This window comes from Apis cerana, linkage group LG4, assembly GCF_029169275.1.
Source record: "Apis cerana isolate GH-2021 linkage group LG4, AcerK_1.0, whole genome shotgun sequence".
Classification (NCBI taxonomy): Eukaryota; Metazoa; Arthropoda; class Insecta; order Hymenoptera; family Apidae; genus Apis; species Apis cerana.
In genome coordinates this window covers 5,563,678-5,583,294 of record NC_083855.1, presented here as the reverse complement: position 1 = coordinate 5,583,294, position 19,617 = coordinate 5,563,678, and the positions used below count along the sequence as shown (strand labels likewise).

Genomic DNA, 19,617 nt, shown 5'->3' with positions numbered 1-19,617 from the left:
TATTTATAACACAGTGAAGACGACGTTGATTTTAATATTTTTACTCAATCTCTTTCTTTTTATATGTGTTCTCCTTGTTCATACTATAATTTCATTGTTTTTAACACATGGTCACAAATGAAGTACAATTAAACAAAAATGTCGATTAAATAAATACTTTTATGATTTTTTTAAAATTATATGTCTAAATTTTTAATATAAAAAATATAATTATTACATTTTTCATTTTACAATGTTTATTTAAAATAATGATTTCACAAAAATATAATATATGTGTAAGTATATGCAAGTATTTTGAAGCATTGTTCAGCGATAATATTAGATTTAAACGAAAAAAAAATTTAACTCAGTAACAAGGTAAATAGAATATAGATATTTTAATATATCTTCAAAATTATATTTATTTTTTATACAAATTGATATATCAAATTTAAATCATTGTTTATTGTAAATTTTGTAAATATGAATATAAATAATATAATAAATAAAGTTCTATTTAATTAATATTTTATTATATTGAATCTGATTTCGAATTATTATTTACTACAAATCCATTTTGGATATTAATAATTGATTAATGCTTGATAATCATTATCAAGTGTTACATTTGAATCTTTCTTTAGTACAGAAAGATATAAAATCAAACAATAATAAATTAATTAATAAATCTGCACATAATTTAAAAAAATATATATAAAATATATAAAGTAAAAAAAATATATAGAATATAAAATCTTTATATAATTTAAATAAAAATATATTAGAAATAAATATAAGGAAATATTAACAATTATATTACATTAATTTCCAATTTAAAATATAAATTATAGTTCAAATTGTTATATATATATATATATATATATATATTTTATATGTATATTATATATATATTTTTAGAATTAAAATTTCGTGCATTCTAATTAATGATTACAATTTAATAAAAACATATTTAAAATAATGTTATAAACTAGAGATTCAAAAATTAAAACATTATTATAATGGAAGAAATTCAAAAACAAATTAATAAATTTATTAAAATTAAATCACTATTCTCAATGTTTCAGAATTTTAAACATTGATAAATTCTCTATGAAATATCTTTTACACGTCATCTGGACAAGAATGAAGTTGCTTCTGATTTTGTACTTATAGCAGATTGCAAACTCATCATGGAACCTCTAAAAATGTTAAATTATATAATTATATTTATAATATAATAATTACATAAAAATTAAGAATTAAAGAAATACCTATAATGAGTTGAAGATAATGTCTCATAGAAGTACATAAGTTGTGCTTTATGGCTACTAATGGATGGAAGAAATTCTCCTGAATCATCTTGATTATGCCATTGTAATATATATATACCTGCTTCTTGCATTATGTGAGAACCCTATATAAAAATAAATAAGTATTACATAATTATTATAATGTAATTATATTGTAAGTAAATTCCTTACAGAATCTTTAAAATTATTTTAAAAAAATTTATTAGCAAAATTAAAAATTTTTTATTTTTGATTTCTTATTTTAATTTAAAAAATTACTTCTTAAATTTTTTAACATTTGTAATTGAATATTAAAAAATTTATTGTACATATATTTTATTTTATTTCTATAATATATTATTACTTTTATTACATTTGATAAGAGAAAGAAAATAATTTCAAAAATGACTTATTTTTCATTTTGGAATTTGAATATCATTCAATTCTATTATATATATGATTATAATATAAATAAAAAATATTTTATACAACATATTGTATATTTATATTATATTATGTACAATAAGGAATCAATAATAGAAAATTTTATGTAAATTAGTATGTATTTTAGTTATACTTTTTATTTAAATTTTTTTTTATACTTACTTGAATACTTTCACCATCATGACAAATAATACTAGGTTCAACTTTAATGAAATGACCTTTGATTTCTTTTGTTTCTAATAGTTCTGCATCTTCATCTGTAACAGTTTCTGAAAAAATTATATTAATCATTTATATAATTATAACAAATAATTAGTTAAATATATAAAGTTAAATTTTAATTTTTAAATATTTTTTTTAAATATTTTTTTTATTTTAATATATTATAAAATCTAAAAATGATGATTAATAATATTTTTAAACTTGAAATTATTTTACATTTTATTGATATACTTACATACCTAAAGAACGATTAATTGTATCATCATGACCTTGATAAAGTACGGTAAATATGATATTATGGCGCATTACATCAAAATCCCATGTTAAAACTGATCCTGGATCATTTGAACGAATTATTATACGATGAATTTGTCCACGGCTTAAACTAATCGAATGATATAGATTATGTTCTTCTTGAGTAGATGTAGGTTCTAATTCCATTTTATATAGATGTTTCGGAACAATTCCTCCTTCGGTGATGTAAGTCTAATATAAATAGAAATAAATATTAAATATAGTTCTATTTATCTTATAATATATCTTATAATTTTTTATAAAGAATAACATAATAAATAATGCATACAGTATTTATTTGTTACATATTTCGAACTTTTTACGCAAATATGTATGCACAGATATCATCCCCATCACTAAAAAGGAATCCCCATTGAATTCATTAAAATGAATATCAGGTATTTCAATTTTTTTTTAATTTAATCTTTTTAAATATAATTAATAATTTTTCTCCTTTTCCTTCAATTTCAACGGGAATGCCCATGAAATTAGGCATCGTCTTTTAAGTCCATAGTGATTTCGTATATAAAAAGGAACATAAGGAAAACAAGTTGGAAATATGATGTGACATTTGTATTAATATATATGTAAGTACATAATTTATGAACATGTATGAACTATAAAGATATTATTACTAATTCTCGCATCACATACTTAAATTGATACGCAATAAAAATTAAATAATTGCTGAAAAATCGACATCCAAACTACTAAAGTACTTATAGAATATTTATAGAATAGTGAAATTGAAATTTAATATAGATTAGAATACGGAATTCTTTTTATATTTTATCTAACAATAAATATATTATTCGTTTTGTTGTATCAAGAATCCCTTAATAATTTATTTGTATACATTGTCAATTATTTAATTTTTATTGAATAAAAGTCTATGTGATGTCAATTTTTTCCTACAAAATGAACATTTATTTCATAAATTTTTAGAAATATATATATATAAAAAAGTATTTTATATTTTATATATTCATCTTTGTTCTGTTTTATTATATTTATATTTTTTGATAACAATTTATACAATTCTTAATAAAATATTACGAAAGACGATGCAACTTTTTTTTATTCCAAAAGATGAAAATGTCATCCAAGATAAATTTCATTACATGAAACAGATATTATTAAATACAAAATAATAATAATAAACAAAGAATAAATTATACTCTATCTCACTTAATAAAAATGCCAATTAAATATTTAGCTATTCTATATATACCTATTTACTATATCATATTATACCATAATATATCATTTATTATTATAACATTAATACTTAATTATCAATAATCTCACCTTATATTTTATTAATAATTATAATTATTAATTTGTTATTCTTTTTTTCATCAATTGTTTTTTATTTAGTCAAAAATTTAATTTCTAATATTTTATTTTTTTATATATGATTCATATAAAATTCACATATTTAAAAAAAAATAAATAAATTCATATATTTAATTTATATTTAATTACATTTTAAATTAACATGATACCTAGAATTTAGTATTTTCGTGCATTTAATTAGATAACATCTTACATGTATATTTTCTCTTTTTTTTTTAATTTTTTTTTTTTATTTTAAATCAATTAATTATTGAATTAAAATATACTTTCAATAGGTGCAAATATTTCATAAAAAAAGGTAATAATAAACATAAAACAACACAAAATATAACTACAATTTCCAACAAATAAATCAAAGATATAAAAATCCTTACGTTATTAGCAGTTGCGTTGAATATATAATATCTTCGAGGTACCATACCATATATCTCGCACACATTGTCCTACCATATTAAAATACATTAAGTATAAAATTTAATACTAAAAAATGTTAATCACTGAAAGTGGAAGTACTAATTTTTATATTACTTTTTATCGCATATAAATGAAAACATACACGTTCACATCTGAGAGGAAGATACGTTTTATTAATATTAACATTACATTTTATATCTAAATCAAAAATCAGTAAATTATAATAATTCATTCTTACCTCAGATGATCCTCCAAGAAAATCTGGCATAAATTCAGGATCAATATAATCACTTAAATTGCCTGGACCTTGTTCTTGATAATTGGTGCCACAATAAAATATAAACTTTTTTCTTGTATTTTCATCTGTGAAATTCAAAAATATTAAAAATATTTTTATACATAAAAATTAACACATATAATAAAATATTATTTTCATTATTGCAATATTATTAAAAATGTTCGAGTTGATCTGTTAAGAAATAATGAAATGTAAATAATTTAGTAATGTTATAAAATTTATTTTTCTAAAGCCATTCTATTTTTTTATCAACATCACTTTGTCAAAATCCGCTTATATTTAGATTTTTTTTTCATCAGTTTTTGTTTATTATATAAATTTAAAACTTAAAATACTTTTAACATATACAATATAATATATAAATGTGTAAAATATACATTTATTTCTTAAAAATAAATAAATTAAAAACAAATGTTGTAAATCAAATATTATTTTTAATTATAATAAAATTATAATTATAATAAAAACATAAAAAATTAAAATTTTTAAGAAATTTATTATATATTATCTCTAATTCTGTATAATTTCGTAAAATTGTTTTAAAGATTTATTGAAATGTAACGTTTTTTTTATTTTTATTATTAAATTATTAATTAATTTAATATTTATAAGAAAATTGATTTATTTTAATATTGAATTATTATAAGTATTATTGGAAAATTAATCTTGAATTAGCATATTCATTAATAGTATAATTGTGACATCTATGATTAGAAAATAGTACTAGTTATGTTTTTTTTTTACAATAGCGATATATTAAGGATTGAAACCTTTCTTCTTTCTTTCTTCTTGTTTCGTATGTTGAATAGTAAACATAGGTATGTAAAATGTGTAATATATCTTTAATACAAATTATAATTATAATGAAATATAGATATATTTAAATCATTATTAATTAATTTATTATAATTCAAGATATATTTGATAGTTGATTTGTAATTTATATTTTATATTATCATAAAGTCATAAATTTTGAATAATAATAATTCAATAAGAAAATCGGTATGTCAATTAGATTATGTATTAAGTAAATTTTATACAAAATTATTTTTATTTATTTTTTTTTAAATAAAAAAAGTAGTTAAAATCAGCAGTTATAATTTTGTTATTATTTTATTAAATATTTTGAGAAAAATATCATTTAATAATTATGGAAAATTATTTTGAATGAAATGAATACGAAAATGGTGACATTGAATGTAATAGAAGTTATTTCTATAATTGTATCAAAAATATATAATTCCTTGAATTATATCTTTTAAAAATTCGTTAAGATAATAAAAATAACGTTCATTGAAATTTTAAATATATTAATTCTGATAAATTTAATAATATATCAAAAAAAAAAAAATTGAAAAATATTGGCAGCCATTTGCTAAAAACAATAGGAATAGATTTAACTTATAATAGATAAATTTATAAAGATTCCTATTTCTTTAAAGATTGACTAATTTTGAAAATAAGAATATATTTGAAAAATCAAGAAATTATTTTATTTATTTATTTGTAATTTTTATAATAAATTTTTAAATTAATATTTTTTATTTCGACAAATATTATCTTTAATAACAAAGACAACAAAAAGATTTTTTCTTATTATATAGAGATTTGTTTATAGAAATTTTTATTAGATTAAAGAGTTTTTTTATTACTAGATATTCTGGAAATGACTATCAAATATTCAGATATGATTACAGTTATTTTTAATGAGTAATTGAAAAAGAAAATATATATGAAATAGTTCAAAATTTAAGTCATAGACAAAGACAAAGTTAACAATTGAACAATATATGGATTAAAATAAATATATAAAATTTGATATGTCAAAATTCATTTTTTTTTGATAAAATTAAATATAAAAATATAAAAAATCTTTTAATTTTTTCTATAAATACTTTTATTTATAGAATTTATATGAAAATATATACTGAGCTAAAAATTAAATTTTAAAATACGATCAAATACTGTATTATATTTTTTATTATAAAGTAATTATAAATTTATATTTATATCATTAGAAATTCAAACATAATTCATATACAATTCTTTTATATAAATATGATTTAACAGGAATGTTTATTAATTTTTCACATTTCTTAATAGATTGGAAAAGTGATTTAAAATAATCAGTTTATTAATTTTTTCTATACCGATATACATGCACTGTATCATTCAAAATTATAAAATTGTTTTTTCATATTTCTTAATAGAAATTGAAAAACTAAAATAATGAGTTTTTTTTATGTATCAAATTAATTTTCTATATACCGATACATATATATTGTTTGCCCGCTATGTCATTTATCATTTCTTCATTTCTTTTTAAGATTAGAAAACTGCAAATACGCTTAAGCATATTTCATCATTTTATCATTTTTAAAATTATATGTAAATTGAATATGGAGATTGAACAATAAAGATGCTATAAAAAAATGTAATCTATAAAAAATATTCTATAAATACTGTTTTTCTTGTTCAATTTAATCTTATTTTTTTCTTTTATTTATCTAATATCGTTTTTTTTGTTTTTTTCTCTATTTTGATAGATGTATCCAAACATTTTGAATATTGAAAGAGTTACTTTCATATATATCGTATTTCAAATATTTTGAATAATACGAAGAATTGTTTTCATTATTGACAATTGTCTATAGTATAAGCCATTCAGATTAAATTGATTGAAATTTCACTTTCTAAGTTTTTAATTTTCGTGCCAAAATACTTCTAAAAAAAATCAAATGATTATTTTAATGAAATTAAATAATTAAATAATAAAAATTTAGCTCTTGTATCGTTTAATTTATCCATGTGGATACTTTCTAAGAAGCTTGCAATCTTATCGAAGCAATGTATCCCTGCAAAACAATAAGCGAAAGCAAATTTGAAAAAATTTTTTCAAATTTGCAGAAATAAAATGCATAGTTATATTGAAACAATTTTTTCGCCTTTTTAACCAAATATCAATATCATGTATATTCTGCATTTTTTAATTTCTTCTTTATATTAGAAATTTATCTAATAAATATGTATTATTCATTTTTATCTAATAGTATTTTAAGGATAATTATCAATTTCTGTAAAAATTATTCGTTAAATAGTACTGACTTTGAGAATAATACCAATCTTTATGAGAGTTGTTTAGAAATATATATTCTTCATAAATGATAATAAATTATTAAGTCAACTATGTATTTTGATATTTAAATTTCAAATTATTTTTTGGGGAATATCGTTGCATTACGATTTCTTCATTGCATTTTTTGATTCTTCGTTGTTATTTTTCTTTTCTGATGTTTACAAATGATTACAATAATTATTGTCCTTTAATTTTCGTTCTTTTTGAGAGGTACATTGTAAAGAATTCTACAATTATTTTTTGATTTGATATTTTCAATACTATGAAAAAATTCTTATTTCTTGTTAGCCATATAATATTTATCTTGAATAAATTCTCTTTAATTAAGAAAAATTAGATAATAATACGTCCTTTAATTTTTAACCTTTTTTTGGCAAAATATTGAGGAAAATCGTACAACTATTTTTTGATTTGATTTCTTTCAATATTATTATGAAAAAATAATTATTTAAAATAGCTAAGAGTTGTGATTGTTCATTTCTGCTAGGTGATGGATTCTTTCTTTGATATTATTAGCACTTTATTCTTGGAATAAAAGAGCAGAATAAATTAAAATCATAATTAAATAAAATATTATTCATTGTCACATACGATCGTACACAGTATGTGTTACTTAAATTAATTGAAATCTTTGAATAAAATTAAATTAAAATTACAGTTAACTTTTATTCGAAGCTATATTTAATTATTTTTTGATAATGAATAATAATTAAAATAATTATTTCATTTATTAAGATTTCCATCTGTATAATATAATCGTGAATCAGAGAATAATGTAGACACGTTCTTATTGAATAAGAATTATTAGCACAACCGAATGAAGATGTATAAGCTTATTCTAACAGAATACAATATAAAAATAACATAATTGAATAAGAAATAAAAATTTTAAAATATAAATATACAATATATGAAATATTTTTTATTATAAAAAAATTATATAAAAATTGTATATTGTATACTATAAGTATAAAATATTTTTATTGATTTAAGATCGAATGAAATTGTTATAATTTTCAATTAATTAAAAAATAGCAGTAATTTTTTGATTATCATCCCTTTTCTGTCTTAAAAAAAAATAATTATAAAATGAAATGAAACTTTTTGCATACATTTTTGCATAAATTTTTATTGTGAAAGTAAAAAAAAATTATAGTTAAATATTCATTTTACTTTGAAAAAATATGTTAAGCAAATTTTATATTATATAAGTTTAAAATTAAAATCGTTAATGAAGTTATTCGATAAAATATTGTTATTTAAAAATTGAGTTTTCAGAATTTATTATATTAATAAATATGATAAATAAAAATTCGAAATTTAGAATAATAAATGATAACATCTTTGAAGAAAAAATAGCAAAAGAAAGAGTTCTAAAAGGAGACTTAAAATTAATCATTAAAATAGTTACATTATTTATATATATATATATATATATATATATATATTATAAATGTATATTAAAATATTACAGAATAATCTTTTTATTGCACAAAAATATGATGGATATATCTTTCAATAAAATAATGATTCCAAGCATAAAAATGAATAATTAAAATAAAATAAAATTTTTTGAAAATAATATAATATATGAAATAGTTCCTATAAAGTTTAAACTCGAATTCTATCGAGCATTTGTGAGATTATATAAAAAAAAAATAAATTTCATAAAGTGTAAATTTGAATCCATATTTGAGCCATAAAAATTATATTATATATAATAAAATATTTATAAATTCACATAGCTTCAAAAACTCATCATGTAAACATATAAATTATTAATATAATTAACATATAAAATATATAATAGAAATATATAATAAATAGATATTTTTATAAGATAAAAAAAAGCTAATGTTAATAGCTTTTTATTTAAAGAGTAGCTATTAGAGATTAGCTAAAGAGTATATTAATATATATATATATAAAGGCAATTGTTTTAATCATTAAAAGCTATTCAAGATCGATTAGCAACTCTTTTTCTCCTTATCTATATAACTATTATAAAAATAAACAAATGAAAGACATTGCATATATTTATTCTATTAATTATTTAATAGGATTAATATTAAATAAAAAAATTATATTAATTTATAAAATTATCTAAAAATAAAAAAGGAATAATTTAAAAATTAAAAAATTAGTAACTGTTAAAATTAACAATTTCATTCGATTCTTGTTCATATCGAAATTAATATGTAATAATGATATGATTTCATAAAATTTGATTATTTACTTACTTATAAACGTGCTTATCAGCGTCCACAATATAGGGAAACATCTAGGTGCTCGCATAATTAAAACTCTTCCCATTGTTTCTGGATAATTTATTTCAACAATTTCAATAATGCGTAATAAAGCCTAGAACAAAATAGAAAAATAATAATTTAAAAAGAAATTGTTTATCCTTCAATTTCAATTTGCTATGTGCATATTATATTAAATGATATATGAAATATTAATAATATGAAAAAAATAAAATCTAAGTATGTAAGTAATGTATATTATTATTATTATTATTATTATATACTTATTAAACAAAAAATATATTATAAGTTATATTAAGTAAATTTTATGTACCTTTATACCAGGTCTCCATAAGTGGCGCATATTTAAACCTTCAAGATCTATAAGTAAACACCATTGAGAAACTGGATGACCAGAAACAGCAGTTGCTTCTTCCATTAGAACTAATCCTTCTTCACAAATATGTAATACCTATAATAATTGTGAATATTATAAGACATTACATAATATAATATATAATTTTATCATACAAATAAGATTTACCAGCATCAATAAATCATCTTCTCCAATAGATTTCAATAATCCTTTTACATCCATTTGCCCCATTCTTAAGATATATAAAGGTTGACCATCTATAAATTGATAAATTTTATTATTTTATTATTATTAAATTACTATATTTATTATATAGTATTATATATTTATAAGATATAATAATATAATAATACTTTAACAAATAAATATAATAGAAAATATGACATGAATAATTGAAAAAATTTCTCTTAACAAAATATTATTTTTAACAAATTTATAAAATAGATATAATTTTTATACAGCATAAAGAAACAATTAAAAAATATTTATTGCATATAAAAATTCAAATTTCACATACAATATTTATATGATAAATCATTGATATATTTAATGCCTATAATGATTTTTAGTGCATATTTTATTTTATAATAATTAAGAAATATATGTATGTTAATATATAATATTTATATATAATAATTAACAAATATATGTATGTTTTTATGTTATAGGCAAAGAATTTATTTAATGATTATAAATAACAATAAAAATACCTTTATCAAAATAATGCCAACCACCAGGAAAATAATCTTTTACAACTTGTGGTACTTCGTATTCTTCAAGTAGTTTATCTATTTGGTGCTTTTTTCTCCAATGTAATGTCTGTGTTAGCATTTCCTTTGCTTTTTCAATTGAAAATTCAGTTGCTCTTAAAAATCTCAAAAGTGTTGCATCTCCTGGTACTGAACTTCCTCGCAATTCCTTTATGCCTTGTCGTAATTGAATAAGTTTGCTTTCTTGCATCATATCAAGTTTTCCTAAATATCTTTCTATGTAATCTGAAGATAACTGCATTTCTAAAATTATATTTTTTTTTATTGAGGATTTTAACAACTTCAATATAAGTTTTTCTATTTTTATTTTTATTTATTTTTAACTCAATAAATTTATAAATATTCCATATAAAATAATAGAAAATATAATATACCTCTATTTTGTAATTTATTGTCTGTACAAGAATAAGTTTCTTCTTGATTAAGAGATTCTTGGTTTTTTATAATATTCCTAAATAAAGAAATAAATAAAGAAATAAATAAATATATTATTTATTATTATATAATTATATAATTATTATTTATATAATTAATTTTTTTATATAAAAAAATAGAAAATCTTTGAAAATAGTACTTAAAAATATAAACTTATTTTTTAGAATTTTAAACTTACCCTTCATCCTTTTTAGACATCTCATTTGGATCCTCCCATGGAGCTACATATATAATACCTTCCTCCTTCAATTGATTTATAAAATATTCAATTATCTCTTTACCCTAAACAATATTCATTATATAACATTCATGTATTTCATTAGAATAGGAAATATTATTAAAAAAAAAAAACATTATCAAATATAACACCTTGGCAATATTTTGAGCATATTGTTTCATTGCTAATTTTTCCATTGAGTTTTCAAATCCAAAAAAATTTTTAATATCTAGACTTGCAGTTTGTTCAAAACATGTCCATTCTGAATTCTCAGGATGAACCTATAATCATATCAAATTAATTCTTTTTCAATATTCATTCTTACAATTTACATTAAATTAATTTTATATAATAATATAAATTTTATTTAAAAATATATATATATAAGATATTTTATTTATAATTAAATTAAATATATTATATATATTTGTTTATATACTTTATTTAATAAATAAAATCACAATTAATAAATTAATTTAAATACTTACAAAATACCTGCACTTTTCGATAACCGTTACTCTGGACGAAAAACTTTCATTATATGCTTCTATCTCTAGAATACTATTTCGCCTGTCTAAGACATTTTTTTGAATAAAATAGACAAAATCTACACCAATGATCTAAAATAAAAAAAAAATATGTAAAACATTGTAGAATACACTAATTATATAATTTAAATATTATAATATTATTATCATATTTTAATAATAATTGATATGAAATAATTTATTATATTGCTAATTAAATCTAGATTTTTGAACTTATCTTAAAATAATATATTCTAGAATCATATTGAGTTAAAACATTTTTTTTTTAATTTTAATAATATCAATTAATCAACTTTTATATATACACATCATATATACATACTTTTTTTAAAATATATGGAGCTTCAACATTTAATTTACACCGCCGTTCTGTTATTCTAATAGAACCATTTTTACTTTCTTCATCAGAAACTATTTCGCAACCAACAAAAACAGGAATTTGCGGACAAGTAGGAAATCTACGCTCATATGCCTATGAACAAAATAAAGATTTATATATAAGAATTAAATGTAAAAGCTTTCATAAATTAATATTAACAGTACATGCAAAAATCGTAAAATAGAAAACGTAAAAATTATATTATGAAATAAAATCTTAACATATAACATAACATATAAATTAATAAGAATTTATTGATAAAAATAAGCTTTAACTTGCTCTTTCTTCAGTCAAATAGCAATGCATTTTATTGCAATATTTTTTATATAACATATTTATATTTTCAATATATCAAATTGAAATTGATATTTAATAATTTATTTAAATATTTTAATTAAATTTATTTATTCTATTTATTATTATTCTTATAAGAATATTCAAAATTATTATTTTGTATGTACATGTGAGATAGATTTATATGTATGTACATGTGCGTATTTTCATTATTTTCTTTATATTTTTTAATTGATACTTATAGACATAAGAGAAGAGAGGAGAGGGGAGAGAGAGAGGAGGGGGAGGAGAGGGAGAGGGAGAGAGAGAAATTCAAAATTTACTACTGTAAAAAAAACTTTTTTACATAAAAATACTCTAAATAAATTATTTTTCATTTTTATAATTTTTCTATTGTGACCAATATATTTTGTACTTTTATACATATATAAATATAAATTTAATATAATATATGATATTATTATTAATACTAATTTTAATAAATGAAGTACCACTAAAAAATAATTTTTTTTTTTTTGTTATAAAAGTAATTCTATAACTATTTTCAAATCTTTATCATGCAATGATTTTGACAATTTCATATTCTGATTTGCTTACTGAGATGTATCCATTGTTTGCTGGTGTTTAACTTAGTTGTAGCAGTTTGCAAGCTCGCATCATGACAATTAAGGAAGATACTTCAGGAATTGTCTGCTGTTATTTGCCTTCTGCTTTCTTGAATCTGAATTGGTGATGAGAGCGAGAATCAATGAAAGCGAATGATACAATGAAATGTAATTTAATATTCCGTATTCTATTGCAGTCTTTGTAACATAAAGTTCAAAATCTGAAATCGTACATATCGATAAAAAATCGTAAAAGCGGAGCAAAGATTTATGATATTATAAAAAAATGTTGTGATATTTCGATGATATGATTTATAAATTGAACATTTAAATGAATTATTTTTCAAAAATTATATAACAAATAAATATATGGTTTAAACAATTAAATCAAACTAAGATTGTAAAAAACACAAGAATATATTTTCATAACAATATTACGAGATATTATATAAAATCATATAAATTTACATTATCGTATTCTTTATGTATGTAATGTTATTGTTTAATTTAGAAAATTACTCAACATATCATATGCAATATCATATGCAATATAAATGCATATATATATATATATATATATATATATATATATAAAGCATTTATGATTAGAATAAAACTATAAGATATAAATGTTAATTTTGCAAAAAATTAATACAAAGAATTCATTTTTATATATTTTTATATTTGTTAATAATATTTATTATTATCTTTATTTTTTATAATTTCTAACATTTTTTTATAGAAATAGATTTAATTATTTATATGGTAAATGTTTAATAAAGCATATCATTAGATAACATATATAATACAGAAAAGATGCAAGTTTTAAAAATTAGCATGTTAAAGAAATATTTAAATACAATAGTGATTTTATGAAACAATGTGATATAATAAATAAAACAATTTTAAAATCTTACCTATTAAGAATGAGAAAGAATATCTTGTATCTCGAAAATAAAATGATATTCTTATGATATTATAACAAATTCTAATTCAATCGGATTTAAAGCATATGCATATGCTTATAATTTCAATTTTCATATTGATATGTATAGAATTAAATTTAAATCTAATAAAAAATTTAAGGAAAAACTTTTTAAAAAAATTATAAAATTATTAAAAATTATATTATGAATATTTTTAAAATAAAGTGAGTCAAATTTGTTCAAATGATTATCTCACGAGATAATCATTTAAAGGATTATCATCTAAGAAAAGATATATCAATAAAATATATTCCGAAAAAAAAAATATATATATATAAACCTAAAAAAATATGTAAAAATATGTAAAATACTAATAAAAATTTCATTAATAAACTAAAATTACTATTCACTAAGTTATTAAGATGAGGTTATGTATGGTTTCGTTTTTTGTATGAAATATAAGTATAAATATGTCCAAATGATACGATATGATACGATAAACCGAAAAACAAAAGATATTATGAATGTTTAAAAATATTATAGAAAGCAAAAAAAAAAAAAAAATGAATTTTGTATAAATTATAAAAATATTCTCCTAATATTCATTAAGAATCTAAAGATTCAACAGACATAGCTAGCATCCGGTTTTTTCATCAATCATTATCTTTAACATTGAATGATTAAAATCTTATTTTATGCTTATTCTTACATTTTTCATAATACCAATTTACGTCATCATATTTTCACTGTCAATAAAGACATCAATGATTAAGTCTACCAAAGGACTCACAAAAGCGAATATGGATCTAAATCTAATATAATTGCCAAAATCAAAACCTTATATAATATAATAAATTTTTTTTGTGGAAAAAAATAGTATAAAATTTTATTGAATTCCTATGAAAATGTTATATTTTATTTTAAACTATTTATCTATAAGTAACTTTTTTACATTTTCAAATGTGATTAAAAATATAATTGAATGAACAATATTTTTCATTGTATAATATATATTGTGTGAATATTTTGTGAAATCATCAGCAATCTTGCAGAATCATTCTGGGATTAATATTATTCTTTTATACATATATGTATAAAGTTTTATACATGTGAAAAAAAATTTACTACTAAATTATATGAAATTATTAATAAAAGTTATTATTTGCAATCAGTTTTAATTTATCTTATCATTTATATTTGTTCATTTAAATTTCTATCTCTAGTATTTGGCTTATGTCTTTTCTATTTCTTCTATGTGATAAAATATTAATATTGTTAGAAATAAATATTTCAGTACAAAAAAAAAAAGAAAAAGATACAATTTATATTACAAAACATAATATATAATGAACAGGAATTTTTTTCTATAATTAATATTATTGTAATAATTGCAAATGAATGCTCCTAATTAATATTATAATTAAAATCTTAGATGCATAATTAAATAGCAAGATGCATTGATGTTAAATATAATGTATAAATTATATTAGAAACAAAAAAAATTATGCATTGCTCATAAATTTAAAATATTATTATAAATATTTAAATAAAACAAAATTAATTTTTTTTGTATTAAAGAATTTTTTTGACTGTGCTATTGATTTCAAAAAAAGAACAAGTTATTAATGACTATTTTAAATATAATATAAATAATAAAGAATTCAATAATAGTGATAAATATAAAATATAATAGTAAAATTATAGAATAAAATGTGAATAATCTATCTTTTTAATATCATTATTATTTCAATTATTATATAATATTATTATATACATTATACACAGCAGAAAAGAAGACTGAAATAGACAAGAAAAATATATATAATCTGTTCTCTTAGTTGTTGTTATTATCATATTAGAAAATTGTATAATATTTATGAAATTTTATATATAATATATAATATAAAATTTATAATATGAAATTTTTTGTCAAGAATTTAGTAATATTATCTTTATGATTATATAATGAAAATGCATTGAAATAATTAATCTGTATTTCTTTTAATTGCCTTCTTTTTAGCTTTGCACAATACATGGTATTAAAATTATTTTAATTTATAAAATTTGAATTATTAATATCAACATTTTAAAACAAATATATCTATTTGTTTTCAAATTCAAAATTAACTAATAATGAATTCATTTTATTAATTTACATATTGTACGTAATTTAATATTTAATCTATAAGTTACGTACATAGTATACACATATTATATTATATACTAAACTTAATACAATGATTTGATAAAAAACAATATAAAATAACACAAATAATTTATATATCTATAATATTAAGGTAAAATAACAAATATATCTAATAGATTATTACTAAAATAAGAAATATATAACAAACGCACCATCATTACGAGTGGAAAAGGATGCTTATACACCCGAACAGGCGATTGATATTGTTGAACCATATCACGTCTTCTTATAAATTGACCGCTAACAAAAACTGTAAAAATATAAATAAAAATAAATAGAACTATTATAATGATTAATTTAATTAAATAGTAATTAACTGACCCAAAAAAAATAAATTTTATAGGTTATAATAAGCCAATTTTTAACCTTCTTTTATTTCATTTAATATCAATATCTCTTCACTTTATAATTATTAAAAAATATTTCAATATGAATTATAAATTATGCAACTTATAAATAAAAACTTGATGTAATTAATATTTCATTATATACTATACAACACAGAAACAAAATAACATAAATATCATAAAAATAATTTTTGGTAAATGGCACAAATATAGATTACAGTACAACCAATGAACACAAATCATGTATGTCCCTAGATTGGAACCAATCAAAAAGATTACATTGATTAAAATAGATAACATTTAAATATTCAAATAACTTTAAAACAATTATATATTTATAACACTATTTATTATTTAAAAGATCTAAAATATAAAAAAATATACATTTGTTTAACATAATTAAGTATTAGTTTCCGATGATACCTAACCTATAAAAAATTTATTTTATAATTTTTAATTTATAATACACTTTATATTACTAAAACTTATGAAATTTATTAATTATTATTTTATATATTATTATATTATTAATTTATAATTTAAAAAAAATTATTATTGACATCTTACATTATCTAGTAGATAAAAGTTTTTTTAGATGAAAGGTATTTATCGATCAGATACTAAAGACGAGTATAACATGTAGAATGCAAATATCAAAAGCTTTAAAAAAATAAACATCTCATGAAAACTGTGTATACAACAATAAATTTAGTTTTCACATTTATTAAAAAATGGGAGTAGGTAAAAGTCAGTTTTCTGAAGATGAACTGCAAGATTATCAGGTACTATTATTTAATAATTAAATAATTCGTAAATTTTATTTGTATTTTATATTTTAGGATTTGACATATTTTACGAAAAAAGAAGTTTTGCAGTAAGTATATTTGAAAGTATATCTACATCATTTATATAATATATTTATAATATATCTTAATAATATTTTAATAATTACATCAATAAATTAAAGATATAATAAACTTTAAAGATGTATTTAAATTTCAAAAAAAAAAATTTATTTATTCAATTTTTTTATTCAAGTTGTAATATTAATAATATTAATGAGATTTTATTGTATTAATATTAATTTTTTGTATAAAATTATTTTGTATCAAAAATTAACAACAATTTTTATACTTTTATATATTGTTTTTATATTTTTATATTTCAATTAAATTATTTATAAAAAATTACTAATTAATGTTTAAAATTTTTTATTATGTATGATAGTGCACATCAAAAGTTTAAAGCACTTGCTCCAGAGAAAGTTGGTCATAATAGAAATGCAAAACTTCCAATGTCTAAAATCTTACAATATCCTGAATTAAGAGTAAATCCCTTTGGAGATAGAATTTGTAAAGTTTTTAGTTCAAGCCAAGATGGAGATTGTACCTTTGAAGACTTTTTAGACATGATGTCTGTTTTTAGTGACGCAGCTCCAAAAGCTGTTAAAGCAGAACATGCATTTAGAATATTTGGTAATATTTATATCTCATTTTTCTTTTACATCTCTATAAATTTTATGTATTAATTAAGTTATAACAAATTATATAGATTTTGATGGAGATGATATGCTTGGTATTGGAGATTTGAGACAAGTAGTAGATAGACTTACTGCTCCACAAAGATTAAATGAAACAGATATGCAACAAGTTCTTCAATATATACTTGATGAAGCAGATTTAGATGATGATGGTGCACTTAGCTTTGCAGAATTTGAACATATAATAGAAAAAAGTAGTGATTTTTCAAAGTAAATATAATCATTTGTGGTATGAATTTATTAAGTTACACATTGAATATGGTATTTAATATTCATATTTGTTTTCAGGAGCTTCTGCATACGTTTATGAAATATAGAATATTAGTAAAAAGTAGTAAAAAAACAATATAAGACTGAATATTATATTACTATTGAAGTATTTCAATATACTCAATAAGCCTAATAATATTTAGTGTGAAAAAAAACACAATCTTATGATCTTATATTTTAAAGTGTGCCAATATTTTCTGAAGGCCTATTATATTAAAAATAACTTTCTTGTTTTCTAAAAGAATAGTTATAGAATTTTTTTACACTAAACTGCCATATGCAATTAATATATAATATAATAATTTATTAAAATGTTCATTGATTTTAAATTAAAATAAATTAAATAAATTAAATAATTAAATTTCTTTAATATTTTGATGAAAATATTATATAGATTAAAATATTTACATACATATAAAATTATTATATCAAATTGTATAAATATTTATAATATTATAATTTAATTAATTTATATAATTGTACAATATAGAATTTTTTTTTTATTACAATATAAAATATTAGGATAAATATCCTATTATTTAATTGATATTTATTTATCATACAAATATTATACAAATTATTATACACATATCAATTTTTAAAAAATATATGAATTTATATAGAAAGGAAAACTAATATTTATTAATTGATTTTTATTAATTTTTTATTAATTTATATTAAAAATATATATTAATAAATTAAGTTGATCGCTAGTTATATAGAATATGCAATATGAAATTAATTATAGAATAATTATAGAATATTTATGACTGCTCAGCAAATAATAGTTTGAAAAAAATTATGGTCTGTGCAAAGAATTAAGATATTATACTAGCAGAATTGAAAAAATTTTTTTACTTATTTGTAATTTTATATTGAAATTTAATTTTAATTTCAATCATTGATAAGTATAAATTAACACAATTCCTGAAAATATCTATTATTTTTTCAATATAAATCGAATTAATTATAAATCGAATTAATGAAAAGTATCGATATCTATCTAGGTATCGAATCAATAGAAAT

At 18.4% G+C, this 19,617-nt stretch overlaps 2 protein-coding genes and 1 long non-coding RNA gene across 5 annotated transcripts; 2 read left to right on the top strand and 1 right to left on the bottom strand.

Annotated features, from left to right (window-relative positions):
• Window positions 1–133: 133 nt before the first annotated feature.
• LOC133665992 (uncharacterized) lies at window positions 134–3,293 on the top strand. The gene is made up of 3 exons (XR_009829499.1): window positions 134–275; window positions 1,065–2,626; window positions 2,721–3,293. It is a non-coding gene; the product is annotated as an uncharacterized LOC133665992 (long non-coding RNA).
• LOC133665991 (protein real-time) lies at window positions 1,009–17,480 on the bottom strand. Of its 3 annotated transcripts, none has more exons than XM_062073779.1 (17): window positions 17,349–17,480; window positions 16,587–16,684; window positions 12,347–12,496; window positions 11,965–12,096; window positions 11,629–11,757; window positions 11,438–11,541; window positions 11,199–11,275; window positions 10,765–11,067; window positions 10,223–10,311; window positions 10,013–10,150; window positions 9,673–9,793; window positions 4,237–4,361; window positions 3,959–4,027; window positions 2,174–2,420; window positions 1,875–1,981; window positions 1,251–1,393; window positions 1,009–1,178 (listed from the first exon to the last, which is right to left on the bottom strand). In XM_062073779.1, exons 2-17 carry the CDS (start codon window positions 16,647–16,649, stop codon window positions 1,109–1,111), a joined length of 2,067 nt encoding a protein of 688 aa, XP_061929763.1. In that variant the 5' UTR covers window positions 16,650–16,684; window positions 17,349–17,480; the 3' UTR covers window positions 1,009–1,108. The 3 variants fall into 3 exon arrangements, with proteins under 3 accessions (XP_061929763.1, XP_061929762.1, XP_061929765.1); XM_062073778.1 differs by lacking the exon at window positions 17,349–17,480 and adding an exon at window positions 16,756–17,003; XM_062073781.1 differs by lacking the exons at window positions 3,959–4,027; window positions 17,349–17,480 and adding an exon at window positions 16,756–17,003.
• On the top strand, window positions 17,424–19,223 carry LOC108003415 (calcium and integrin-binding protein 1). Its single transcript, XM_017065638.3, has 5 exons — window positions 17,424–17,563; window positions 17,621–17,655; window positions 18,009–18,256; window positions 18,333–18,531; window positions 18,610–19,223. Exons 1-5 carry the CDS (start codon window positions 17,513–17,515, stop codon window positions 18,629–18,631), a joined length of 555 nt encoding a protein of 184 aa, XP_016921127.1. The 5' UTR covers window positions 17,424–17,512; the 3' UTR covers window positions 18,632–19,223.
• The last annotated feature ends 394 nt before the right edge of the window (window positions 19,224–19,617 follow it).